This window comes from Theropithecus gelada, chromosome 6 (genome assembly GCF_003255815.1).
Source record: "Theropithecus gelada isolate Dixy chromosome 6, Tgel_1.0, whole genome shotgun sequence".
In the NCBI taxonomy this organism is placed as follows: Eukaryota; Metazoa; Chordata; class Mammalia; order Primates; family Cercopithecidae; genus Theropithecus; species Theropithecus gelada.
In genome coordinates, this window is record NC_037673.1 from 15,523,185 (window position 1) to 15,550,810 (window position 27,626).

General features: G+C 41.6%; 1 protein-coding gene across 2 annotated transcripts in view; it reads left to right on the forward strand.

The window, feature by feature from the left end:
- Positions 1–4,374: 4,374 nt before the first annotated feature.
- FBXL7 (F-box and leucine rich repeat protein 7) overlaps positions 4,375–27,626 on the forward strand; it is a 437,406-nt gene continuing 414,154 nt past the window's right edge. The window contains exon 1 of one of the 2 annotated variants that reach the window (XM_025388587.1): positions 4,375–4,909. In XM_025388587.1, the coding sequence (XP_025244372.1) occupies positions 4,873–4,909 (37 nt within the window). In that variant the 5' untranslated portion in view covers positions 4,375–4,872. Of the gene's footprint in view, positions 4,910–5,634; positions 5,921–27,626 lie in introns of those variants that run through there. The other variant, XM_025388589.1, reaches the window with a different exon arrangement.

A 27,626-nucleotide genomic window follows, 5' to 3' on the forward strand; every position in this document is an offset into this window, starting at 1 on the left:
GTGAAGTGCAAACGGGAGGTACAGCAAATAATAGCAGAAAAAGAATATGTAGAAATCGTTCTAATGGAGAGAAAGAAGTTTCTTTCTTCAAAAGAAACTTTATGTTTTGAGATAATTGCAGATTTCACATGCACTTGTAAGAAATAATGCAGTTACCCAGTTTCCTCCAATGGTAACATCTTGCAAAACTGTAGTGCAACATCCGGACCAGGAGATTGACACTGATAACATCAAGATATGAACACTTCCATCACCACAAAGATATCTCATGTTGCCTTTTTATAACAACTCCCATTTTCCTCTAGCCTCCAAATTAACCCCTGAGAATCACTAATCTTTTTCTACTTTTATAATTTTCTTATTTTAAGAATTTGGGAAGTTGTTAGCCAGTATTTCTTCAAGTACATTTTCAGCTCTTCCCTCTTTCTTCTCTCTTTCCGAAATTCTGATGACATGGATGTTAGATCTTTTATTACAGTTTCACATGTCCCTGAGGCTCTATTCATGTTTTTCAGTCTATTTTTCTTCTTGTTCAGATGGATAATATCTACTGATTTATCCTCCAATTCAATGATTTGTTCCTGTGTCTCTTCCATTCTGATATTCAGCCCATTCGCTGAGCGTTTTATTTCAGTTCTATTTTTCATCTCTGAAGTGCCCATTTGGTTCTTGTTCATATCTTCTATTTCTTTGCTGAAGTTTTCTGTTTTTTCATTTGTTATAAGCATGTGTGTAATTTACTCATATAATAAATGTTTGTACCATGCTTGAAATATTTTTCATAGCTGCTGCAAAATCTTTGTCAGATAATTCTAACATCTCTGTCATCTTGGTGTTGCCATTTATTATCTTTTTTATTTAATTTGAAATTTTCCTGGTTCTTGGTATAATGTGTGATTTTTAATTCAAACCTGGACACTTTCATATTATGTTAGTAGACTCTGGATCTTATTGAAAGCTTTTAACTATCTTTTTCTGATACTGTTCTGCCAATGAAAGGAGGGAGGTCACCTTATAATTGCCAGATGGAGGTAGAACCCCAGATCCCCCTGACCTGAGGGGGTTCCTCCTTACTGCTGGATGTCCACTGTGAGAGTTCCACCTCTCCACGAGATCTCCACTGACAGTGCGGTGGGGATGACACTGCCACCCTTGAGTGATGGTGAAACTCCTGACTCTGCACCAGGTCTCCCCCAACACCCCCTAGCAAAGAAGCAGAGAAGCATTTGCTTCTGTCCTTACAGCCAGGTCGGGAGTGGGTGTTGGACTGGGTCAGCCTGGCTCTTACGGGTACAGGAAGTTTACCACCATTACTATGATTGACAAGCTTTCATAGGAAGCCCATGGTTGAAATTTGGATGAAACCATTTCCCAAACTACAGGAGCTGGTGTTACCAGACTTCCTTACAGGAAAAGGTCCTGGGTGGAAAAAAACATGAGATACCTAGTATATTCCTATTCAGTTTTTAGGTAATTTTGAATGTTTCTTAAAAAAAATCTTTTCGGTGATTGAGGCCTCTTTAAAAGGCAATGACAGAGAAGGTGAATAACATTCAAGTCACATCATCTCTTTGTTCAACATTCACTCATTCTGCTACTGTTGACTGAGTGAGTACTTTGTGTTAGCAGCTGTGCTAGGTACTGGGAACACACTGGTGAAAAACATACCACCTTGTCTCAAGGAGCTTGCCATACTGTATTGAAAGTTGGAGATTAGGTTTGGAAGCTAGGTAAAATACTTGGAATTTTGGGTGAAGACATTGGTACAATATCTTAATTTTGAAAATTAAAATATATAAACATGAGTAGGCCTGTATTTGTAGTTGAAATAGTGCTTTTCTTTTTCTTTTGCTTAATTGTGTTTGGCTCTTATACTGAACAGGCAGCATGCATTTTTATCAACTTCTATGATCAGAAGGATGTTTAAAAATCAAGTATGTTTTCTATTTTAAGCTGGAATTTCATGAAATGGGTTATCTCTCTTTCCCATTAGAGTAGGCAATAAAGCTTTGAAAAATATTTACAGAATTTAATTTCAAAAAATATACATGTAGTTGGTCATCACAATTTACTTTTCACTGTTGGCTTTAACTTGATATTAAAGACTTTGAAAAGAGACCCAACCGAAAAGGGACAGTGGCTCCCAGTTGAATAATGGCCAGGTCCAGAGAGGCAGTGGTGTGGGGAGGAGAGAAACTGAGAAACTGAAATAATCTGGCACTTACCACCTGGGTGACTCTAGACATTTAACTCTTCAAGCCTCAGTTCCTGCTGTCCTTTTTCCGATTTGTAAATTGCAAAGGGGAGACTGAGACCGTCAGGGAAATAATAGCATATAAAAAGCAAGTTGTCAACTGTACATCAAACATCAAGAAGAGCTTCCTTTGTTCTACTACTTTACACCCAGTTTATCTTCAAATACGCCTCCAAAATGATCAGATCCAGGGTAAGTTCCCTGCATGCTGACAGAAGAATCACAAAGACCAAGCTATAATTTGAATATTTGTCCACCCCCAAAACTCATGTTGAGATTTAATCTCCAATGTGGCAATTTTGAGAGTTAAGACCTTTAAGAGGCGATTGGGTCATGAGGGCTCTGCCTCCTGAATGGATGAATCTATTCATGGATTAATGGATTAATGGGTCAATGGATTTATGGGTTATCACGGGAGTGGGGCTGGTGGCTTTAGAAGAAGAGGAAGAGAGACCCGAGCTAGCACGCTCAGCCACTTCACCGTGTGGTGCCTCCAGTTCTGCCTTGTGTGCTGCCTCCACCAGCAGGAAGGCTCCCGCCAGATGTGCCCCTTGAGCTTGGATCTTTCAGCCTCCAAAAAAAAATTTCTTTTCTTTATAAATTACCCAGTTTCAGGAATTCTTTTACAAGCTACAGAAAACTAATACAGACCAGGTGAGCAGAAATTCGCTTTTGCATGAAGATAAAGTAGATGTCGGCTCCTTTCTAGATTGGATTTATGCTTTTAGGTAGAATTTGAGATAACTCACTCTTTCAAATTTTTGATATCTCTACCTTCTTTAGGGCCTACGACACAGGTTTTAGATATAATTTGACAGACATTTAGGAAGCACAGAGTGCTGGATTGTAGATATTTAAAGATGAATTAAAATACAGTCTTTCATCTCTTTGGACCCGGACAGTGGAAATATCAGCATGATACAAAACATTTGATCATATTCTCGAAAATAGATTACATTATTATTTTTTCTTTCAATACATGACATCCAGATTAAAAAATCTTGAAACATGATGTTTTATCCTGTCGTTACAAAAAAAAAATTGTAGCAAATAAAGGAAATTACCCAAATAGAATCTATAAGAAGTTAAGTCACTAACAATTTCTGCATGTGGTCACAAGCCTTTTAAGAAATACGTAATTACAAAACGCCTGGTTCTGTATTCACGCATCATATGCATATATCTATATATGTACATCTCTGTATACGCATATTTATGTATGTATTCATCAATATACACATTTAATTTAATTCGCAACATCTAACGTCTATAAGGAAAACTGCTGTGTGCTTGCCTCACTACAAAGAAATTTGCACGGTCTTTATTAGGATGTAATGTTATAAAATTCTAGGTATTTACATGAAAAGAGAATAAAACATTAAGGAGAATTTCCTTTTTCTGTTTAATGCAGGGAACACCAATGGGCCATTTTAAAGCTCTACAAGTGCCAAATAAATTTCCAAAAGAGGTTATAATGTTTTAAACAAAGGATAACACCAACCACAAGAAAAAAAAAATCACAGAAACGAGGAGAAAATACACTTCCTGGCTCTGAAGCTGTTAAACATTCTGAGCCAGGAAACCTCCTTCACCGGGGCGGGGCAGGGAAAGTCTGGCTCTCCTGGGACCGATTCCCTGCTAAGTCGCCACAAGTTTTCCCTCCCTCTCTCCTCCATTCTCTGCCCCAGTCTCCAAACAGGGAAGTCACAGGAGAATGCCAACGCATACACCTGAAAGGTGTCAGAGTCAGACACGGATGCGTGTTTATTTTAAATGCCCACGCATTTAAAATGGGCTGTACTTGCAGACAAACCCAAGGGATTCCAAACGACGCCTAGAAGTTCATCTTATAGATTGGGTGCCAAGCCTATAAAAGAACAACAGTAAAACAGAGCCAGCAGGACGTCGCTTCGCTCCGAAGGGTTCGCGCGTGGCGCGCAGAGCCGGTGCCCAAGCTGGGGCCAAGAGCCGGAGCCCCGAAAAGGCGCGCTGCCTCTTTAAAAGGCCGCGCATCTCCGGGCCGGCCTTCCTCCCCGGGGCTCCAGCTGTGATTGACGCTGGGCGGCGAGAGGAGGCGCCTGGCGCTAACAAAAGTCCGGCCCGCGGGCGAGCTGCGCCGGGCCGCCAGTCTTCGCTCGCTCCGGGCACCCGCAACAAGTGGCCGTCGCGCCCTCCCCGGGGAAGCCGCGGGCGCGCAGGGGCAGCCGAAGGAGGCGGCCAAGCCGCGGAGCCCCGGGGCCCGCCCGGCTCCGCGCCCACCGGAGGGGATCGGGGCGGGCGGATGGGGACCCGGCGGCGGCGGCGCGGCGAGCCTCTGGGCGGCCCTTGGGCGCGGGCTGTGCGCGGCGCTGCGCCCACCGGCCCCCAGGGCGGATTCTAAGTGCTGCGGCTGTGCCTGGCCCCGCCTGGAGCCACCGGGGGTGCCAGGAGGGGACGGAGCACCCCCTCCCACTGGAGTGCGGGGACCTCCCCAGGCCGGAGGTCGGCCCCGGAGCGTGGGGGGGGGGGCGATGTGCAGCTAACGGTCCCGTCGGGCGGGCTTTCCTCGGGCCGAGCGCGCAGAAGGTGCGCCGCAGCTATGGAGTGTCCCGGGAGACGGCGGGCATGACGGCAACAGGATGGGCGCGAACAATGGCAAACAGTACGGCAGTGAGGGTGAGTGGGCCGCCTGTCCTCAGACTCCCGGATCGCGTCCCTCCTCCCCTTTCCCTCGCCCTCCCGGCTGGGAAGGGAGGTTCTCGCCCGCGGCCGTGACGCACCCCATTTGGCACCCTGTCTGGGTCACCACCTTCGCCTTTGGCAGAGAGTGACCAGTGAGTAGGTCAGGCGCCCCGAGGATGCTTTTCCACCGTGGGGGTCTCTTTAAGCAACTTCCCAGTTTGTCTTTGGGAAGGCTCAAGTTGCATCTCTGCTGTGTTTCTGAGCACATGTGCCTCAATCTTCCTTCCCTGGGCATCTGGGGTTTAGGAGATGATGGTTTGGCAGATGGCGGAAGACGTTTTTGAAAAATAACTCAGTGAAAACTTTACTGGGCCTTTGTGCTCCAGCCCCCTGGACTCTACTGTAGCAGGAAAAACTTCTGGAAGGAGAAGTTAAATTTCCATTCTTTGCTCGCTGCCCCTGCTCTGACAGCTTCATGAAACTAAGCACCTATCAGTCCTGCGAGGCGTGGAATGGCTGGGGGGCTTTGTCTGGGCTCTCTCGGGGCTCGAGACGGGCAAAGGACCATCTGTTACGTGGGGCTGGAAATTGCACAGAAATATTGCCTGTCAAGTGGGAACTTGGAAGTTGGGGAAACTTTAAACTCCACCTACTCCTAAAAGGATGATGGATGTCTGGGTTGGCTTCTCCCTCCTTTCTCCTCCCTCCTCCCGCTCTGCATAAAACCGTAGCGTTGTATCCCAATTAACAGCTAGCCCCTGATATGCATAAGGCAAAGGCATTTTTCTGCAGTTCAAAAGTTAAGAAGGTTTGTGTCTAGTGGGCTTGGCTGAAGAGGAGTGGAAGAGACTGGGTCAGTTTTACAGCCCGCCCCCAGAGGACAGTTGGTTGCAAAGGAGGGGCCAGCGCTTGCAGACTGGTAGGAATGCAGGCTAGCTATTCAGCCTGTGGCCTGGAGGAAACTCTTATCATCCTGTTCGAAACTTTGAGCTGTGGCCACAGAATGTGGGTGTCTCTCCTCGTTCCTCAGCAGTTTTGTGAAATTACAGCAGAAACCGACCCTACAAAAACCATATCCACAAGAACCTTTTGTTTAAGTCATTCTTTTTCCAGATCATCATGTTTTGACTTCCATATGTGCCTGTGTGTGTGTGTGTGTGTGTGTGTATTTATGTATATTTCCTTATCTTAGGCAGTGATTTGAGGGGTTTTTTTTTTTTGACTATTTTTAAAAAAAAGTTAAAGGCTGCCTTTTTAGATAGCAAATGTGAAAGTATGCCAAAAAAGATTATTGCAGAATCTGGGCCACTCCCCAAAGCGTCTTAGAGTTAATATAAAAATTTGCGGAAAAGTAAGTGATTAAGCCTTCTTACTCTGAGTTATTAAAAAGCTTTCAGGACATAATTGTAGCATGTGCTTGTCAATTCTAGGTATATGCTAGTCGAGCACTGTCGGAGGAAAAAGACAACCCAAGAGGTACATAGAATCACTGCTATGAGTTCTTTCTTGAACAGTCCCCCCACCCCACCCCACCCGCCTCCTGCCCCAGCCCTTCTAATCCTCTGCAACTTGTTCTTATATCCCAGCATTCCCGTATTGTGCAGTGTGTGGTATATGACGACTTCCTGTCTGAACAGCAGAATTTTCAACCCTTGGGAGAGAAAAGGAGAGACAGGGAACTAATGTTCTCCAGCTGTTATCCTTAAATGCTACCTCTGCATTTTCACTTCAGGCGAAGTGAAATTTTACTGGGATCAGATTTAGATGCACTGTGGACTTTTTATAGGAAAAACCTCTTATGCTCAGCTGATTCAAGAGGACCAATAGGAAGCTTTACAAGGTAACTGTGAGTTTTGGCTAGAGGTACACACTGTGTTTAGTTTTCATCAACTTTCTTCAAATGCATCGAGATTCCTCTGTTACAGGTGAGGAAAACAGAAATAGAAGTAACATGACCTTCTTTTTTCTTCTTTAATCCCCAGCTATACTGTGGCTCCTCCTAAGTAGGGATGTAATATATGTAATGGGTTATGGTCCACTTTGTTATTCCATGGTAGATTGCAAATAACCTGCTGGGCTCAGGTGTGGCAGTGCCATCTTTCTTATCTAAAATGTTACATTTCAAAGAAAGTAAAAGCAACCCCTAGACATAGTATCTTCATTATCAAGGCTGACTGAAAATTAAGACAATTATATAGAATTAGTGGATTTTCTGTATAGTGTATCTCAAACATAAGGAGGAAATTATCCATGAGTGCATACCAATAAAATACAGTGAGAGATTTACTAAAGCAAAATAAATATGGCTTGAGAAGTACTCTGTACTTCTATATTTCAGCCCTTGTGAATGAACTGCAACCTAACTTAATAGGTAGGCAAGATTGAAAACAGGTCGGGCGCGGTGGCCCACACCTGTAATCCCGCCATTTTGGAAGGCCTAGGCGTGCGGATTACTTGAGGTCAGGAGTTCAAGGCCAGGCTGACCAACATGGTGAAACCCCGTCCTCTCTACTAAAAATACAAAAAGTCTCCGGGCCTGGTGGCGCATGTCTGTAATCCCACCTACCCGGGAAGCTGAGGCAGAAGAATCATTTGAACCCGAGAGATGGAGGTTGCAGTGAGCTGAGATCACGCAACTGCACTCCAGCCTGGGCAACAGGGCAGGACTCGGTGTCAAAAAACAAAAGAAAACAAACAAACAAAAAAATAGCTGAGTCTTGGCCAATCCCAGCAGCCATACTTAAACCAGTCATACGTTGCTGAGTGTTCAAACTGTGTTTAAATAAGGCAAACACCAACCTGTAACCAGTCCAGCTGTTTCTGTACCTTACTTCTGATTTCTGTATGCCATTTTCCTTTTTTTGTCTATAAATCTTCTTCCACCATGTGGATGTGCTGGAGTCTCTCTGAATCCACTGTGATTCTGGGGGCTGCCTGATTTGCGAATTGTTCATTGCTCAATTAAATTCCTTTAGATTTAATTCAGCTGAAGTTTTTCTTTTAATAGATTGCTCAACTCTAAAATATTGGTGTTTGTGTATGTTTCAAAAATCTGCAACTTAAGTATATTTTACTTAATAATGACAGTTGACATTGCTATGCAAATGTTTGTTGAATATCACAAATATTGTTGAATTATTAGAACTTTTAACACATCAGTATTCTGTTGGTAGTCTCATTTTCTTCTGCTCTTGGAAAACACCTTTTCATTGAAAACAATTATTCACGAGGCTTACCTTAGCAGATGTAATGGGGCAGAGGCTTCCAACTCTATATTCCAAGGACTAGCGCTATCTGCATCACCGGGGAGCTTGTCAAAAATGCAACACTACTCCATCATTTATCACATGCACGTTAAAGCTGAGAGAACTTATTGTGTAGAGTACAGAGCATTAACTTGGGAGTCTAAAAATTTAATTCCAGCATCAACTCTGGGGTGTTTGTTCTCTAAAGTGAAGGGAGAAATTTCTTATTGACATTACTTGTTATTACTATTCCTTGAATGTATAGTCATTCATTTCATTTTGCTCTTATAATGCCGTAAGGAATCACTTCATAGAGATTAACTTTGGAAAGACATAACTAACAGGGAAGTTAAGACTGTTATTGCCAAGAAATCAGTAAATACGCCTCCCACTTTTGTCATCCTTTTTGATCTCTTGTCTCTATCTTCCTCACGAACCTCCTCCTCCTCTTCTAACTCAACCAGTCCTGAAATCCTTGCTTTTCTCCATAGATCAAAGGTGTGTGTGAATTGATAATGGGTGTTTCCAAAGTGTTTTGTTTTCCTAAATCCTTAGTGAATATGCAGGTTATTGGTCTAATTTGCAGCCCCATCTCCTATTGCTATTAGAGAGACTTGGATTTTACTCCAGGGATGAAGCTAATGTGTACGTGATTAGTATGGTCTGGTAAATTCTTTTATGGAGGGATTTTCGTGTGTGTATATATATCTTCTTCCATGAAGTGTAAGTCCATGTGTAGGAATCTGGAGAATACGTTGGGGTGCATCAAAGTCATTAGAACCATTAGCTTTGACTCCAGTTAAGCCAAATAAATCTCAGTTCAAGTAGGAAAAGAGAAGCTGCTCTCCCTGCCTTTTAAGGTTTCTGAGCCTCACCATCACTTACTCGGTGGTTTCAATGTTTTGTTTATTCTGCTTCAGCAGGTCAGAGGCAGTACCACTTGCACTGTTAACAGCTTCTTTGCAAAGCTGAGGATGTTGTTAAATTGGGACTGATGAGAGGCCATAGGGAAGGGGCGAGATCCTTGGTAACTCTGCTGCTCCACCAAGGGCAGTGAATTCCTTTCACCATCTCAGATCGGTGCTGTCAGGTAAGGGGAGAGCCAGTTGCCTGAGAGCATAAATCTTCACAAATCCATTGCCGCCTCAGGAAACATATCTTGAAATTGTAATAACAATGGCAGCTAACATTTATTGAAAGCTTTCTATGTCCAGGCATAATTCTAAGCCACTCGCCATGCAGCGACCCACTTCATCCCTGCAAGGATCTTATGGGGTAATTACTTGTAGATTCTACATTTTACTGATGAGGAACACAGTACCAGAGAGAATGATTATTTTCCCAAGGTTGTTCAGTCAGTGTAGGCTGAATGGGGACCCCGGGCCAGCTCTATCTAAGCCCAGAGTCATTTATTCATTCATTCAACTTAACTATATGGTAACTTTTAACTTCCCGCTATGGGCCCAGGACTCTTAGAGTCTTGGGATAAGTCAGTAAACATGAAGATCCTGTCCTTGTCATTCATAAACGCTTGTGTGTGTGTGAGCTTGTGTGTTGGGAGGAAGGAGAACTGGAACAGTGAACACCCACACACAGTAATTCAGTAAACCATGTGGTACATTACAAGGGGCTCAGGTCCCTGAATAAAGAAAATTGTCAGGTTAAGATGATTGGGAATGTGGGTGGAGGGTATTACATTTTAATTAGAGCAGGCACCAAGAGCCTTACTGAAAAGTTGCCTTTTAAACCAAGACCTGAAGGACATGATGGGCTGAGCTTTGAGGATCCAGGTAGCATGCTGGCTGCTACTTTTAATCACTGTGATAAACCGAGGGGCATAGAAGCGTCCCCCACATCCGCTGGGGATGAATTCTAAAAACTCCAGTGAATGCCTAAAACTTGGAGAGTACCGAACCTGATTGCAGTCATTCAGAATGTTTCTGTCCATTTCTTCCACCCTCAAATTTAATTCTGTCTTAATTAAGCATTTATCATGCATGGTGGCTCTAACTTTTACAGTTTGAGGTAAGACAGCAAAGCTAGCAGGGATTTCTTTTTCCTTCACAGTTTTACGGATAGAATATTCATTCTTACTGTAGATGTTAGCAGCCTCAGCATACATTTTTTTTTGTTTGTTTCCTTAAGAACTTCCAACTTTTCACTTAAAGGAAGCCCTTTACGGCTTCTTGGCATATTTTAATTGCCCGCATCATTCCTCTTGCACTTTGGGGGCCATTATGAAGTAGAATAAGGGTGATGTGGACACAAGCCCTGCAATACCTCCACAGTCCATTCAATCACCGAGATGGCTATTCTGTGACTTCAGGGCTGGAAGCGTCTACATTGTGGAGATGCTGGACCTCCCAGGATGGTGTGAGATTTCATCACGCTACTTGGAAAGAACTCAAAATTTAAAACTTAGGGATTGTCTATTTCTGGAAATGTTTATTTACTAGTTTTGAACTACAACCATGGGTTGCTGACACTGAACAGTAAAAACTATGGATAAAGGGGGCTTCTGTGCAGTTTATGCTTGTCTTAGACAGTTCAAGCTGCTATTACAAAGTACCATGACCAGCTGACTTATTAACAACAGAAATTTGTTTCTTACTGTTCTAGAGGCTGGAGTTCTGAGATTGGGGTTCCAGCACGGACAGGTTCTGGTGAGGGCCCTCTTCTGAGTTGCAGATTGCCGTCTTCTCATTGTATTCTTGCATGGCTGTGAGAGAAAGAGAGCAAGCTAATTCTCTGGCCTCTTCTTTTAAGGGCACTAATCTCATTCATCAGGGTTCTACCCTTATGACCTAGTTACCTCCTACAGGCCCCACCTCCAGATGCTATCACATTGGGGTTAGAGATTCAGCGTATGAATTTTGGGAGGGCATAATTATTCACTCCTTTGCAAAGTGTGAAGGCATACATTTATCATTTTGCGCAAAGTACAACATTATCAGTCTTCTGTAGTCAGCTAGTAATGCAATGCAACAGGGTCAGTCTGGCCCCTGGTCTTACTAGATTCTTTGCTAATATGTTTCATCCACTTATAACAGATGATTTGTGACTTCATTTAAGGGAAGGGAGGAGAAGGCCCAGGGTGTGCTCTTCAAAGGTAATATCCTATTATTGCTTTGACTACTGAATGCTGCCTGACTTATTGGATATGTGCATATTGGCCTAAGATATCTCAAAAAATCACCCTAGTTCTGAGTAGAAATACGTGTTCATCTTTTGCCTCTAGCGACTCATTTCATTCTGATGCAAGTCGGAGATAAGTGATACTATTCTGCTATTAGTTTCAAATAAATTATTAGTGCAGCTAACAATACCATCTTTGGTCTAACAATGAGAAGGTATTTTTTGAGATTTGGGGAATCTTTTTGCACATTTAAAACACAACAGAAAGTAGAGGTAGCTTTTGTTTTCACTTGGAAATCAACTGACATAAACTGTCTTAACTCTCTTTGCCTTTTGAAATAGAATGGATTCTGGATTGATTCTGAGTATTAAGATTCGCTTTTGTCCTGAGGCCATATCCACTGGTATGTCTGAAAGCTGCTTGGATAACTTTGGCTAGCTGTTTGGTAGAAGTGTCTAGGTATTACGCATTTTAAGATGGCCTTAGGGATGTAATAACATATGTGACAGCATCTGGAATAAAATCTAGAGTGAATAAATTTCTTGAATGGATGAAGGGAATAAATGAAGTTTAGATACTTATATACAGATGCTTCTTGACTTATGACAGGCTTATGTCCCAATAAAAAAAAAGTCTTAAGTCAGGCAGCGTGCGGTGGCTCACTCCTATAATCCCAGCACTTTGGGAGGTCGAGGCGGGGGTATCACCTGAGGTCAGCAGTTTGAGACCAGCATGGCCAACATGGTGAAACTCCGTCTCTACTAAAAAATACAAAAATTAGCCGGGTGTGGTGATGGGTGCCTGTAATCCCAGCTACTCAGGAGGCTGAGGCAGGAGAATGGCTTGAACCTGTGAGGTGGAGGTTGCAGTGAGCTGAGATCACACCGTTGCCCTCCAACCTGGGCAACAAGAGCAAGACTCTATCTCAAAAAACATATATCTTAAGTCAAAAAATGCATTTAATACACCTAACCCACCCAACAGCATAGCTTAGCCTAGCCTACCTTAAATATTCTCAGAAGACTTACATTAGTCTTCACTTGGGTAAAACATATAACATCAAGCCTGTTTTGAAATGAAGTACTGAATATCTTCTGTAATTTATTGAATGCTGTGCTGAAAATGATAAACAGAATGGTTGTATGGGTACTCACAGTACAGGTTCTACTCAATGCATGACTTTTGCACTGTGGTAAAGTTAAAAAAATCGTAAATTGGGACATTATCTGTACCTTAGAAAATAACATTTGAAGCGCTGTCATGAAGAAAATTAGACTTCAGACTGCTGAACAAAGAATGTATGTAAGTTACAAGAAGTTGTATTTGGCTCAGCCTAAGGAAGATCTGTCTAATGATTAGAGCTGCCCAAATCGTAGCTGGGCTACCTAAGGAAAGAGTGAGCCTTCTCAAACGGGAAGGCGGTCACTACAGTGGAGGAGGTTGTGCTAGAGATTTCTTCATTGAGTAAGGGGATCAACTATCTGACCCTGAACCACGTTCCCTAGGAAACATTCTGTCACATGTGATTATGTTGGATGAAGGGTTATTAGTTCTAAGTCATGCTGCTACTTTTTCTCGTCAGTCCTTCTCTGTGATATTAGTTAGTGATTAGAAAATACTTCCCTCACTTTTTCTGGGCTAATTATGCATGTGAGTGTATTATACATATGTATTTATATCTATCTAAATATATTTAGATATTAATTTGAAAATCTACCCATTTTCTTTATTTCCTTGCCTTTGGTGGGATATAACCTGCACCCAAAATTGGATTTGATAAATGATACCCTATTTTCATTGCAGTAATGGATACCAACTAAACTTACAGTGTGATTGTTACTTGTATTACTGCCCTAAAACACATAGATCTACTAAACCTGAAGCAAGACCCTTAATTGTGTTTATGGTGAATGACTTGAATAAGTTTTTTCAGTTCGAGATAAGACTTTTAATTGATGTTATTGGTCAGTGATATTTGATCAGAAGCTACACATTGACTAGAATCACACAAAAAGAACATCTTTCTCAGGGAGCTCTGAGGCACTTTTGTATAGCATAGGGTCTGCTGGGAGGGGCAGAGTGGCAGTTCTTCCTCCTGGTAATAAAATCAGTGTTGGTGGAACTTCCTCAGAATGGAGCTTCTTTTTTTTTTTTTTTTTATTCCTGCTGTAGCTACAGAAATTCAGACCTCTTCTTTCATATCTTACTGCCTTAATCTCTAGATACAATAAGATGTGCTCTCAGGAAGTTCAGAGTCTAACTGAGAAGCTAGGCATGGAGGCCAGTGATGTCTGAACAAGATAATCTTCCTGATTCACAGAAAGACTCTACTGCCCCAGTGTGCTAAATGTGGACATGAGTGAGAAGTGGGAAGTGTGCCTAAGAATTGAGTTACCCTCTAAATAATGACAACCCTGGACAATGTCTTGAATTCCTGAAATGTCTAAAAGATGTGCCTGTTTTCTAAAAACAAAACCCCAAAACCAAAAAAAAAAAAAAAAAAAAAAAAAATAGTGAGTCACTGGGAGGGAGGAAGTAGAGCACAGGCTCTTGGGAAAAGCTAAATATTTTGTTTAGAGATTCTCCCTGGTTATCCCCAAAACCATCATGTTCCATTTCTCATATGGCTTAGTTCGTGGAAGGTGATTCCTGTGGGTTCCGTGTAAGTGAAGACCACGGTATGCTTCAGCAAAGGGGCAGGAAACCCTGGCCTGCCTGGGTGCTTCCCCAGCCCATGTACCACAGTGAGTAACAGTGGAAGCTGATGGGCAGATACTTCTAAAACGTGCTAGTTAATACCCCAGAGAGGGACAGCTTTAAAACTTTTGACATGAATAATCACTGACCATCTCTGAATTTTCCTGGGTAGTGAAAGATAAGCACATGGTCAGCATGTTCCCCATTCCGTAGTTGAAGAAGTGTAGACTGTTTCTGGAACTGTAAATCTCTATTAGGTTGTGAATTACATGTACTCGTTCTATCAATTCCTCTTTAAATTCTTAAACCAGTAACAAAATGAAAAACAGTTGTTAACACTGCATGAACTCATAATTGTAACTGTAGAAGCCTTGAGCAATGTGCAGAAATGTTATTAAAACATTTTTTTGTTTGCTACCCTTTCTGTGGTAAATTCCTTTGCTGCAGTTTCCATGCAGATGTAGCAGTGGAAAGGGAGTCAAAATTTCTGGAGAAAAATTTCAGGAATTTCTCTGATATTTGTGGATTGGCCCTTTTGCTGTAAGTAAGCCACTTTTTGGCAAGGTGGAGAAGTCAGGAAAAGTCTGCTTATATGTGAAGTTGAACCTTTTGGTTCTATTGAGTACTGGGGTCAAGTAGTGGAAGCATCTTGGTTAAGTCCAAGACCAAGGGCAGGTCTCACACATTCCAGCTGTCAGTGGTAACTCAGACCCTAGGAAGAAGAAGAAGGTATGCAGCTCAGGGAGGGGAGGAAGAAAGAACATAAAAATAAAGAGAGGAGAGAACAGGACAAATTCAGGGAGATTGGGAATTAGAGCATCAATTGCCTTCTAATGTAAAAAGAACAAAATCGATGTTCTACTTAACTCTCTTTTCTTAAGAAGAAAACTTATAACAGGGCAAAAATGATTATTAATAGATATTTGGTAGGCTTGGTTATTGCCAAGTTTATTCCATTTTTAATCATTTTAATAATCATAGCCAGCAGTTATTGAGCTCTTACTAGGTGCCACTTCCTCCCAGAGCACCTTAAGTCATTCAGGTAGTGCTAAGGACAGCCATTGAGGCTGGCACTGATGATGGATCCCACTTTACAGTTACCCACACAGAAGCTTAGATGCCGGCTCCCTACCCAGGGCACACAGCTGGTGTGTGGCTGAGTCACACCTGATTTCCCCAGCTTTGCTCTGGAGTCCATGCCCCTCCTCACCCTGCCCAGCACCCTCACTTTGGTTGCAGCCTCAGTCTTTCCCAATCTTTGTTTTGTTTGTGTGTTTAAAACAGTTGCAGCGACTGAGAGGTGGTCCCCTCCAAATGATAGTTTTATGGACTAGGTGATCAAAAATGAAAGGCATCTTCTGAGGGAATCTTTTAACTCGTTTTGCTCCCTTTCCAGAGGAAAAATTAACTGCTTCTTAGGCAGCAATCTGCTGACAAATTGCCAGGCTATCCAATGTCTGTAATAACTCTAGCATATAAAATGATGAGCATATTCTTTAGAGTCCACGGAGGGAGAGTAGAGCTGAGAGGCTGTCCTCCCAGTTCTCCAGGACATCAGTAACTTTTAATTGATCTTTGCGCTGGGACAGCCCTTTACCTGGGGTAGCCTTTGTGCCTACACACGAGCAAAGGCTCATGGAGGGCTGAGAAGAGTGTACACATTTAACTTCTGTTCTAAATACCTGAGAGTTTATACCTTATATTTTCCTCTGGTTTCAAAGCTATAAATTTAAAACAGCAGATGCTATGGGGAATTATCCCTATATATATTGGAGAATTTGCCCTTCTTTCTCACCAGTCCCTGGCCCAGGCTTCTCCGTGATTATGTCTGTGAAATTGCTTTGTAAATTATAAGGCATTTCAGGAATTGATCTCATTTATCATCACAGGACTGGTGGGAGGGGTATCAATCATTATTGTCAGTTTATAGATGAGGAAACTGAGGTCTTGGCAGATGAAAATAGGGACCTGCAAAGAAAAATGGGGATCCTTTCATCACTTTTGCAGCTCTATTAGGAATAGAGAAGTCTGGGTCCTTATTGGTCATCTCAAAACACAGAGCCACAACCCAGAAGTGCAGCTTTGAAATGGTAAATGATGAGAATGCAGCGTGAACTACTGTAAGACAAAGGATCCTGACAAAGTGACATTATTCATTGGAGTACACTTCCTGGTTTAAACAACTCAGCAGGGGCTCCCTCCTTTGCAAAACTCTGTTTGGGACATTAAGAGAAAGTTATTTTACTATTGGGAAGATCAGAGAATCAGCTCTAAAACTGGGAACCCTCAGCCTCACGAGAGTCTTTGTTCTCTTCAGTCTTCTCCTATCCTTCGTTGTCGAATAACTGCATTTCACAGAGGTCTTTGGAAGTGTTTAGGTTCTAGAGTAAGCCCTTTAGGATACGTTGTTATCAGAACTCATTGCTTTTCTATCACTGTTGAATAGAAATGCATCTTACTAATTTAGTCTTTAATTGCTTTACTTTCCATTCACTATCCTCTAGTTTAATCTCTATTTCTTTTACTGTTTTCTATTCCTTTGTGTTTATTCATTGCTCGTCCTTCCACATATGCACACTCCCGTGATTATAACCCCCCTCACACTGTAGGTCTTCAATACGGTTTTGTTAAATGAATAAATAAGGATGGATCTATAGCCATGATCTTTATTGAGTCTAGGAAAAAACCCTATGAATAGCCATGTCATATTTTCTGGGAACCTTTCTTAAACTTGGACATTTTACCCCCGTAAAAGTAAGTTTCTCTGGATGGACCTATGTCCTTTTTCTGAGGATATTCTAGTTTGGAACTTTATTTTTATCAACATAATTACATTTCCTTATAGATGAAAATAGTTTTGCTTGTCTATTTAAGGAAAAATGAAATAGGTATTTTTAAGCATTGCCAAAGACAGTTGCTGAAGACTCTTCAGCTTCACCCATTTACAGTATTGTTGACTTAACTATTTTCAGTGATTAGTATTGAGTAGAATCTACTATGTATTTTTTTTTTTATTGAAAATTATGTTGTTTTGTAGTATTTGTTTTATCTGACTTGGAAATTGGGTTTATATGAAAACTTCAGTCAATCTTTAATCTAGAAAACGTTTGTTCTTTAAATTAATAAATTATTTCCTTGGCTTAATGTTCTGTCTCTGTGTTAAAGAGTCTTAGGCTTATGAATCCTTTTAGATTCATATTGATCAGATGTGGCTTTGTAGCTCTAGTTTTCTCCTTTTGTTTTACAAAATACAGAAAAATATTGTGTGTATCTGGTGTGATTGGAATGATGTCTAGTAGATCTTCTGCTTCTAGCTGCAGCTGCCCACATTGCTAAAATCAGAAGCAAAGTAACCAATATAAGAAAAAAAAAAAACAATATTGACCTGTAATGTGTATGGATATGCACACGTACATGAGAATAGATTTAAATAACCCTTTCCTAGAAATCGAGCAAACTCCATTGTTTCTGTTTTTTTTTTTCTTGTGGTAAGAAATACAGTATCTTTCTACAAGGAATTTAAGAAGTACAATTAAAATGTGTAATAACATGATATCCATTAGAGGAGCAGCTTCAGATAAAGGATCACCATAATAATCAAGCTAGAGAAGAAGAAAATAGCCCAAGATGTGAGCCTTTGGAGTTGGAACTTGAGGTGAAGGCAACTGCCTTGTGAACAAAGGACTTGGAGTGGTTGCATTGAAGGAATCATTCTGTGATGTGGTATCTGCCTGCAGCTGTATGTTTTAGTTTGTTTCCTGCGTGTGTGTTCAGATCAGATGGATGGATGTGATGTCTCACTGGTGGAGGGGATTTTACTCTGCATGACACGAGCCTGGGTGACCTTCATTTTGAAGAGCCAGATGTCAATGCAGATTCATAGGCAACATTCATATTTGTTGTTTTAGTTTTTATTTTTAAAGATCAACAGCTGCTCCGCTGCTCAAAAAGATTTATGTAGCCTCATTTGGATAATGTATATTGTGCATACTGCTCTGAAATAAATTTCAAGAAATGACATTTATGTTCTGAATAACATACTTTTCACATTTTATTTTGCATCCACTTTACTTATTTAATTATATTGTAATACTTTTCTTTCTGTTTTTTCTCTCTCTTGAAAGACCTCTCCTGTTGATTACCTTGCAAGTTTGTTTGGAGAGGCAGTATTTCCTTGGGGAGTCTTTCAGCACTCCTAAAGCCATAACAACATGAACTGAGCAATAAAAAACCAATTCCCTCCCCTTGGTTGTGCTTCAAATAGTCATTTCTTTGATACAGGATAATAAAAACAGGAAAAGGATCACTTTTAAATGCTTTGGTTGGGGTTGCCTTACTTCCAATAAGGAAAATTGCCTCACAAGGGGGAGCATGGGTAATAAAGATACAACTAACTGAATAATTGTATTCAATCTAATGTTGAAATTCCCAAGTTGCTGCCTGCAAGTCTAATTTAATATTGGGATAGCTGTGCGTTCACTGTAGTGTGTAGATTTAAATTTTGCTGTCGCCGAAAATCATCTCTTTGCATTCAACAAAGATGAACTTACTGGAGATTTTTGATGCTACTGGAGATTTTTGATGCCCCTCCCCCATTAGGAATACTTGTAAGCTCTGTGGTAGGTAACAAAATGGGACACTGACCAAGAATGAAATACTGAGTAGAATTATGGATGTTATAGTGGTGAAGATGACCTCAGAGCACCTTCCAGACAAAGAGTTTGAGGCACAAAGAAATAAAACAGCTTTACTAAGGTCATACAGATAGCAAGGCTTTGGGATACTAAAATCGATTTTCTTAGTCTAGCTGTGTTTCATTGTAATCCATTTCTTTCCTCCTCATCATACTTCTTCCCTTTTTTCCTTACTTTCAGAAGATTTGAGATGGATAGAGTGGCTGCCCTACTTGTCTGTCCCTATGGCCCCTTCAGGACTGACATGCCTCTGCCCCCGGCTGCCCTGTGTTAGCCACTGAAGGTTCACAGCCCAGCGCCTCTCCAGAAATTACTCTTATCCAAGACAGGGAGGTTGAGGGAGCGGGGAGCCACATGCAATGACTAGTTGAGGAAGGTACAATTTGGGACAATTCTGAAGGGTCATTTTGTATCCAGAGCGCCCCATGGAGTTTGCAGAGTCCCATGTTGCAACTACATCATAGACCACCTTCTCCCTGTCCAGTTTGCATTCTCCCCTTGCCTTTCGTAAGGTGATCCCAAGGATGTTTTCCAATAAACCACCTGCACTCAGACCATCTCAGAGGCTGTTTACCAGGGAACCCAACATAAGACAGCAAAGAAACTGGAATAGGATGCTGTTTTGGCAGTGGCCACGGATGGACAGGATGCCACTGTTAGGCAAGTCATCTTGTTCCTGGGAATCTCAGCCATTCTTAAAGGGTAGCTTTCAGCTGACCGTTAAGAGACATGCACTGGTTTTCTGTTTGGAGACCTAGTCTAATTCTTTCATCTTATAGATGAAGTCAGATTCTGTGCATTCAAGTGACTTGACCAATAGCACACAACTAGTTGGCAAAAGAACAAAAAACAAGCTTACAGTTTCTGGCTACTGCCATTGATTCTGTTTTTGAAGAGCCATCATGGAATATTTTCAGAGTTGTCCTGCTGCTATAACTCAGAATTGACTGCAGATGGGTCTAGAGACCATTTGCCTGATCCATTTGCTCAACTCTGGTGTCGAAAACAGATATCTCAATCATTCCTCCGTGGTTCTGTTTTACTGATTGTCTGCTGTGCTTTGAAGAGTGATCTCTGAAGCTCACAATAGTTGGTGAGTATTCAGTAGAATAATGAAGAAACAATAGTGAAGAAGTAGCAGATGGTTATAGTTGTTATTGTCTGAAATCAGCATTTCGTGTTACTGCTTATTAAGAGTATTGGGGAATATGCAATGCTTACTAAATGAGGGACCAAAGGCAAGTACAGATTCATTAGGCAGAGGAAACATACAGGAGTGAGTTGAATCATAAGCAAGATGAAAAATGACTAAAAATTAATATGTACTCTCATGATTATACTAAATAGTTTATTAGTCATTTTATTATGCTCAAAAACATTCCACTGAGATTATCAAATTACTATAAGCTTAGAATCACTATGATACTGAGAAATTTGGAATTAATTGAAAAACGGATGATTAGCTTATTATTATCACTACTACAGGGATCCAGATTTTATATAGTTTCCCTGGCATAATTAACCAGCTACTCCTTTAGAAAACATTCTTAGACTCCCATTGTCTGTAAATTAACTCAAAATTTATTTTATTTGATACACAGAGTTCTGTGAGCCAGATTCTCTTTCTTTCGGTCTGCTCTTCTATATTTACTCTATACTCTGGTCAAATCAGGAAACTCAGTGTTCCCTAAACATACCTTTTATTTTCCCAAGTTTGTGTCTTGTATCATGCTGTATTTCTTCTTGGAATATTCTTCCCATGTAATTACCCATCATGATCTACTCGATTCAAACCCAATTCAATGTTAACTCTTTAAAATGAAATTTTCTTTGGTTTCCCTGAGATGTGTCTGTTTAAAGTACTAAACTCTGTACTTTGAGAAAATATATCCGGTGCTCCTAACTGCATTCACTATGTCTTCCCTCTGAACTACCATGGCAGTTTATTCGTATGGGACTTTTATGTCTTACTTTGCATACAGTTACTTGCATGTCTTTAATTCAATGTATTTGTAGGTATCCATGTACCAGAGTCTATTCTAGATTGATACGGTTTGACTGTGTCCCCACCCAAATCTCATATTGAATTGTAGTTCCCATAATTCCCCCACACGTTGTGGGAGGGACCTCGTGGGAGGTAATTGAATCATGTAGGTGGTTACCCCCATGCTGCTGGTCTCGTGATAGTGAGTGAGTTCTCACGAGATCTGATGGTTTTATAAGGAGATTTTACCCCCTTTTGCTCGGCACTTCTACTTGCTGCTGCCATGTGAGGAAGGACGCGTTTGCTTCCCCTTCTGCCACGATCGTGAGTTTCCTGAAGCCTCCCCAGCTATGCTGAACTGTGAGTCAGTCAACCTCTTTCCTTTATAAATTACCTGGTCTCGGGTATGTCTTTATTAGCAGCGTGAGAACGGACTAATACGTAGATATTGGGAGTTTTATAAAATAGGGAGTTGTTTTTGACTTAAGGGACCCACAGTCAGGTGGGTAGAAAATAATAAAGTACTGGAGGAACCATAGAAGGTAAACTAAAGCATTCAGTGAGACACCAGCCTGGCCGTGGTGAGCTTTGGCCGTGGGTGTTTACAAGGACTTTCTATCTGAGTGTACCTAGAACTGAGTCTGGGAAGAGTAAGAGCTTGCCAGGTGTGGCTGGGAAGGCAGTGGGGGAACAACATGAGGTCAGATGAGGAGGCAGGAACCAGTCATAGGCTCTGTGGGGAGGAAAGGGTGATGTGAGCTGAGCTTCACACCTGGAGAGGCAGGCAGGTTCAAGTGATGATGAAAGCAACATGAAGGCAGCTGGATGGCAGGAGAGTCCGTTGTCAGATGTTTAGCAAGGGGAGCCTTGAATCGATTTAGAAAGGTCACTGAAGAGGCATGTGGATTACAGGAGTTATGGGGGACCCTTCTCCACTCCTTATGTTTACTTCCACATGAAGGACCATTGTTAATTTAACTCACAGCCTGGAGTACCTACCTGGTTTGTGAATTTGGGAGAAATAAAATTGACATCTCAGCTGCATCCTGTTTTCCTCTTGGGAGAGAGCTGCCCTCAGGAAGCACCCTTATCTTGGGGGAGCTCTTCTGCCCATGGGTAGACTAGTATTGGCGTCTTGCTGCTGACACAGGTTCAGTTTGTGTGTGTGTGTGTGTGTGTGTGTGTGTGTTTGTTTTTTGTTGTTGTTGTTTTTGAGACAGGGTCTTGCTCTGTCACCCAGGCTGGAGTGCAGTGGCGTGATCTCGGCTCACTGCAACCTCTGCCTCCTGAGTTCAAGTGATTCTTCTGCCTCAGCCGCCTGAGTAGCTGGGATTATAGGCCCACACCACCATGTCTGGCTAATTTTTGTATTTTTAGTAGAGACGGGGTTTCAGATGTTGGCCAGGGTAGTCTCAAACTCCTGACCTCAAGTGATCCACCTGCCTCAGCCTCCCAAAATGCTGGTATTATAGACATGAGCCACCGTGCCCGGCCACAGGTTCAGTTTTAGTTACTTTGCTGTAGACCTAAAACCACAACCTTCATACTAGACTCACCAGAATTGAAGGTGCCATTTTCCTTTCTACCTGCCACATCTTTTTATTATTTCCTCATTGTGTTTTGGACCTGGCAGGGGAAGGGAGATGCTATTCATGAGCCCCCTTGACACCCTAGCAGCGACGTGCAATGGCAGGTAGGAAGGGCATCTCATAGAGAGCAGGGGGACATTTGAATTGTGGCTGGGATACAGTGCCTGAAAAAGAGAGTATGGCTTTCAGAGAAGAAATGATGGTAGACGCTACGGGACTTGGTGACGAATTGGCTGAAGGGATTGAGAAGATGGAAGATTCTAGAGGTCTCCATCCTCCTGTAGAGGACTTTAGTTTGGGCAATTGGGTGCCACATTGACTCCTGCACCTTAACTTTCTGTTTGACTTGAGTTTCCCTTGAGTTGGTTGTTGAGGCCGGCAGAGTGAATCAGGACCTTCATGTCTCCTTGAGACATCCCACACAGTATCTGAGAGGATTTTTCAGGGACCGATACAGTTGGGCATTTGTTCATCTAAATTGTTCATTCCTTTCTTAATTCCTCTGGCTTGCACATATTTATTAATCTCCTTCTATGTGTTAGCGCTTGTTTGGCCCATCTACGAGAAACAATGACGAATGAAATGTTTACTTGTCCCTAGGAACTTGCAGTCCGGTGAGGAGGCCAGAAAAGGATACAGTGGGAGTTGCTGTTTAAGCAACTTCAGAGCCAACCAACATGAGTTAGAATCTGGGCCCTGCGGCCAGGCACAGTGCCTTATGCCTGTAATCTCGGCACTTTGGGAGGTTGAGGCAGGCAGATGACTTGAGGTCAGTAGTTCGAGACCTGCTTGGCCAACATGGTGAAACCCTATCTCTACTAAAAATACAAAAATTAGCTGGGCGTGGTGGTGTGTGCCTGTAATCTCAGCTACCTGGGAGGCTGAGGCTGGAGAATTGCTGGAACCCAGGAGGTGGAGGCTGCAGTGAGCCGAGATCGTGTCACCACTGCACTCCAGCCTGGGCGACAGAGCGGACTCCATCTCAAAAAAAAAAAAAAAAAAAAAAAAATCTTGGCCCTGCTACTTCCAAGACTGGCTATCTCACCAATGTCTCCTTTGTAAAGTAGTGAAGTTGGTATCAACCTCAAATGCTTACTTTGCATTATTTTAAAATTCTCCTGATGCGGTCCAGTAAACTACTGAGTTGGCTTATGAATGTATTCTGCCAGAGACTTAGAAAACTGAAAAAAAAAAAAAAAATTCATGTTGAAATTAATTTTTGAGACAGGAATTTCCTGTCTATAGCTCAAAGAAGTTGTCACAGGAGAGCAAAGTTAGGCTCTATTTCTTCCTCTTTTGGAGAATCCCTTCAGATCACCATTTGACGGAAGGAAGTTAGAATGTGACTTATTTTTTGTGAAGTTTTCCTTTGTGGGTACTAATTGCATGAAAGATCTGAGAAAGAGTTTGAGCTACCCTTATGTTATGGCAAATTCGGACATTCCTAGAAGGAGGAGAAATAGTGTATTGGTGTGATTTGAAGACAGACCTGGTGGTAATGGAAGCAGCACTCAGGTTAGTAGTTTCCTGTCCCATTTTGTTACGGGAAAGGAGTCTGGATCCAGACCCTAAGAGAAGGTTCTTGGATCTCGCACAAGAAAGAATTCAGGACGAGTCCATACAGTAAAGTGAAAGCAAATTTATTAAGAAAGTAGATGAGTAAAAGAATGGCTACTCCACAGAGCAGCCCTGAGGGCTCCTGGTTGCCTATTTTTGTGGTTATTTCTTGATGATATGTTAAACAAGCAGTGGATTATTCCTGCTTCCCCTTTTTAGTCCATATAGGGTAACTTCCTGATGTTGCTGTGGCATTTGTAAACTGTCCTGGTGGTGGGAGTGTAGCATGACTGGTGGGAGTGTAGCAGTGAGGACGATCAGAGGTCACTCTTGTGGCCATGTTGGTTTTGGTGGGTTTTGGCCGGCTTCTTTACTGCAAGCTGTTTTATCAGTAAGGTCTTTGTGACCTGTATCTTGTGCCCACCTTCTGTCTCATCCTGTGACTTAGAATGTCTTAACCATCTGGGAATGCAGCCCAGTAGGTTTCAGCCTTACTTTACCCAGCTCCTATTCAAGATGAAGTTGCTTTTGTTCACACGCCTCTGACAGTTTCATACCATAATGAACTTTTCAATAGTTCTAAAGTTGGTGGGGGAGAATTTCATTGTTCTGAGAGTCCTTAATTCAATGGGAAATAGAATTGTATTTAGATTGTCGGTATGTGTGTGTATGGTTTATATGTATACGTGCACTATTTCAGTAGTCACAAGATCAAATTACATGCTATATGCCAGATTCTGGCACATTTATTTGCTGTAGTTTTAGTTCCCTAAATCCAACACTTCCAAAATTGAAAAAGAATTAAAAGCTGAATTAAAAGGTGGTACATAAGTAGTGATCAAGTTTCCTAACGGGAAATATTTCTGATATATGCTTTATTTAAAATTACCTTTATTTAGCAAAGAACAAAAATGCCTCAGTTTTTTCCTACCAGTTATATTTTTTTCTGTCGAAAGAAATACAATATCCTTCTGCAAGGAATTTTAAAAATACAATTAAAATTAAAGTGTCATTTGTTTCTTTAATAATCTGGTCCTGTCCTCCAGGGGATGTGGCATGCTTTCATTTATATGAAAGAAACCTAAGTTTTAAAGCAGGACAAACATCTGTAAATGACTTAGTTCAGTACTCTTGTTTTGGGGACTAACAAGAAGCCCAGGTACTGAAGGCAGGAACGAGTTTTGCAGAATCCCTTATGAGTTACAACAGAGAGCATAGTTGCTAAGAGCAGACTTGGATGCCAGACTTCCCAGGATCCAAACTAGCTGAACTGATTGCGAGTTGCCCGATCTTGTGCAAGTTTCTTAACCTGTCTGTGCCTCAATTTTTGCATCTGAAAAAGGGAGTCAAAAGCAGTTCTTCCCTCCAAGAGTTGTCGGGGGGTGAATTGAGTTAATAAATACAAAATTATAATGCCTGACACATAACAAACACTGCTTATTGGTCTACTATGATCTGCAATTCAGCAAATCTAAGATGCTTTGATGCTGTTGCTTTCTTGATCGTAGAAGCATGACTGGAAGGTTTCACACATTATGGCAGAATTGTCTTAGTGATTGTAAGATTATTGATTGTAAAATGAAGGTGTTAAGTAAGCAATGAGAGATGGTGGAGCTTGGCATTGATTAAATAGGATGTTACTGGTATTGTCATGATTTAAGTTACTTATGTCAGAGTTGAACTGGAAGCTGCGTTGTCTAGTCTAGCCCTTGTCCATTACTCTGCATTGTGTATTTGGGCAGTGGTTATATAGATTTAGATGCTTTCACTTTGGGAAGCAGAAACTTTACCTGTCTATTGTGAGAACACAGAGCCTACTCCTCTTTGGATTATATCGTTTAACTTAAAACTATCGAGACACTGAAGTATTGTAGATCCAAGACGTGAAGATGAGTAAGTGCAATGCTCTTGTTGGAAAAAGAAGGGTAAAGAAACTCCCAAATTCCCTTGAAAGAATGTGCCTCTTCGTCTGCGTGTACTTACAGCCTAAGGGGGATGATGGAGCTGCATTTATTTTCCTTGACTTGTTCTTGCTTTATGTTGGATAATTTAAATCCTTAAACTACTATACATTTCTTTGTACCGAGCAAAGATGCAGATTCATCTGAAGCTTTTAATAGTAATTAGAAAATACTGTTTTCATTGCTGTTATATTTCATCCAAAAGTGGAGGCCGGGGTGTCCATTTGTTAAGATTACGAGTACACTCACTCTGGGGCAAGTGCCATGTAAATTTTATACGTGTTTATGTAAATCCCCCATGGGAATGCCTAAATGAGGGCTTTTGTGAATACATTTAAAACTTTGGGCATGACTTCTCAGTTTGATTGGCTCCTTCATTACTATTTTATTATTCTTCCAGCTCTAGTTGGTCTCTCCTGCTCCTCCCTTGCCCTCACTATAATTCCCCCTTCTCCCTTTTCCTTATCCTCCCTGTTAGTCCCCTTTTGTCCCCCACAACCCCTGCCCCACCATCTTCTGTCTGTCTCCAAAATCTGTATGTATTTGATGGGTGTTTCTGGGCAGTGTGCCCAGTTTGGTTTATTTGTTTCTTGTAATTGTATTCAGAGCTTCAGTTACATGTTTCAGATCAATGCTCCAAATGACATTTGTCTCCCTTCTAACACAAGAGGTTTCCTGGAATTTTGTAGTGTTTTAAAATGCAAATGCATACTCGACCTCTCTAATGTGAAGTTTTACAAAAGGAGCCCCCAAACTGTTCAGAAAATATTCCAGATATCCCTGACTTAGGTTTTACTGCCCCAGGTCTCTGTGTAATGGAATAAAAATAGTAACTTATTAGTTAGCCTGATCGCTGCTGGCTGTGTTGCACTGATCTCCTCAACAAAAGCAATCTGCTGAGTACAGTTTTATGATGATCGTGTGAAAGAACCCCAGGTGTCCTTCTTGTTGAAATATAAGCTACTGTCAGCTTTAAAATGCCAGTGCAACTCTAAACACTTCATACTTTAGTCTCAGCCCAAAGTCTCTTTCTACTTTGAGAAAATTCTATATAATTCTTACAACATTCTAGCAAAAACTCTAAGATATGAAATATGGATGTTCCAGTGACAATAATGGGTCTTTATAGTTGTTTAACATTCATAATTTTAGATGTTTCAGACACTGCCATGTCCCATATGGTAGCAACTAGCAACTAGCTACATTTGGGTTTTAAATTTAAATTAGCTATGTGTAAATGAAATTTCACTTTGGATTCTCCAGGAATCCAGGCTACATTTCAAGGATTCCACCACCACATGTGATCACCTGTTGGGTGGCACAGATTGAACATTTCCATCATTGAGAAAGTCCTATTGGACTGTGCCGTTACAGAGGATTTAAGTTAGGGTAAATGGCACTAACTATGCCAGATTTCACTGAGTTTATTAGTTAGAGTAAAACAGCTACTTTAACAAGAGACCATAGAAATACAGTAAATGAAAGGATTTTTAAAAATTCACAGAGTAGCTTGGAGGTGAGCAGTCCAGATTTCACGTGGGGCTCCTCTCCATACATCATCCAGGGTCAAGGCTGCGTCTGTCTTCTTGGCCGGTCACCCTCCATGGCGCCTTCTGCACATATGTATCCCAGTTTACAGGGAGAACAAAAGAACTGCAGCACTATAGGTTGACAATGACCCAGATATAGACATCATTTCCATTCACATCCTCTTGCCCCAGACGGAGTCGCGTGTCCACACCCAGCTGCAGGTGAGTCTGGGAAATGCGGCCTTCTGCTGGCAGCATGTGTGCAGCTTAAACTAGCCTTGTGGAAGATGTTGCATATAGAGACGTGATCTTTAAGGTG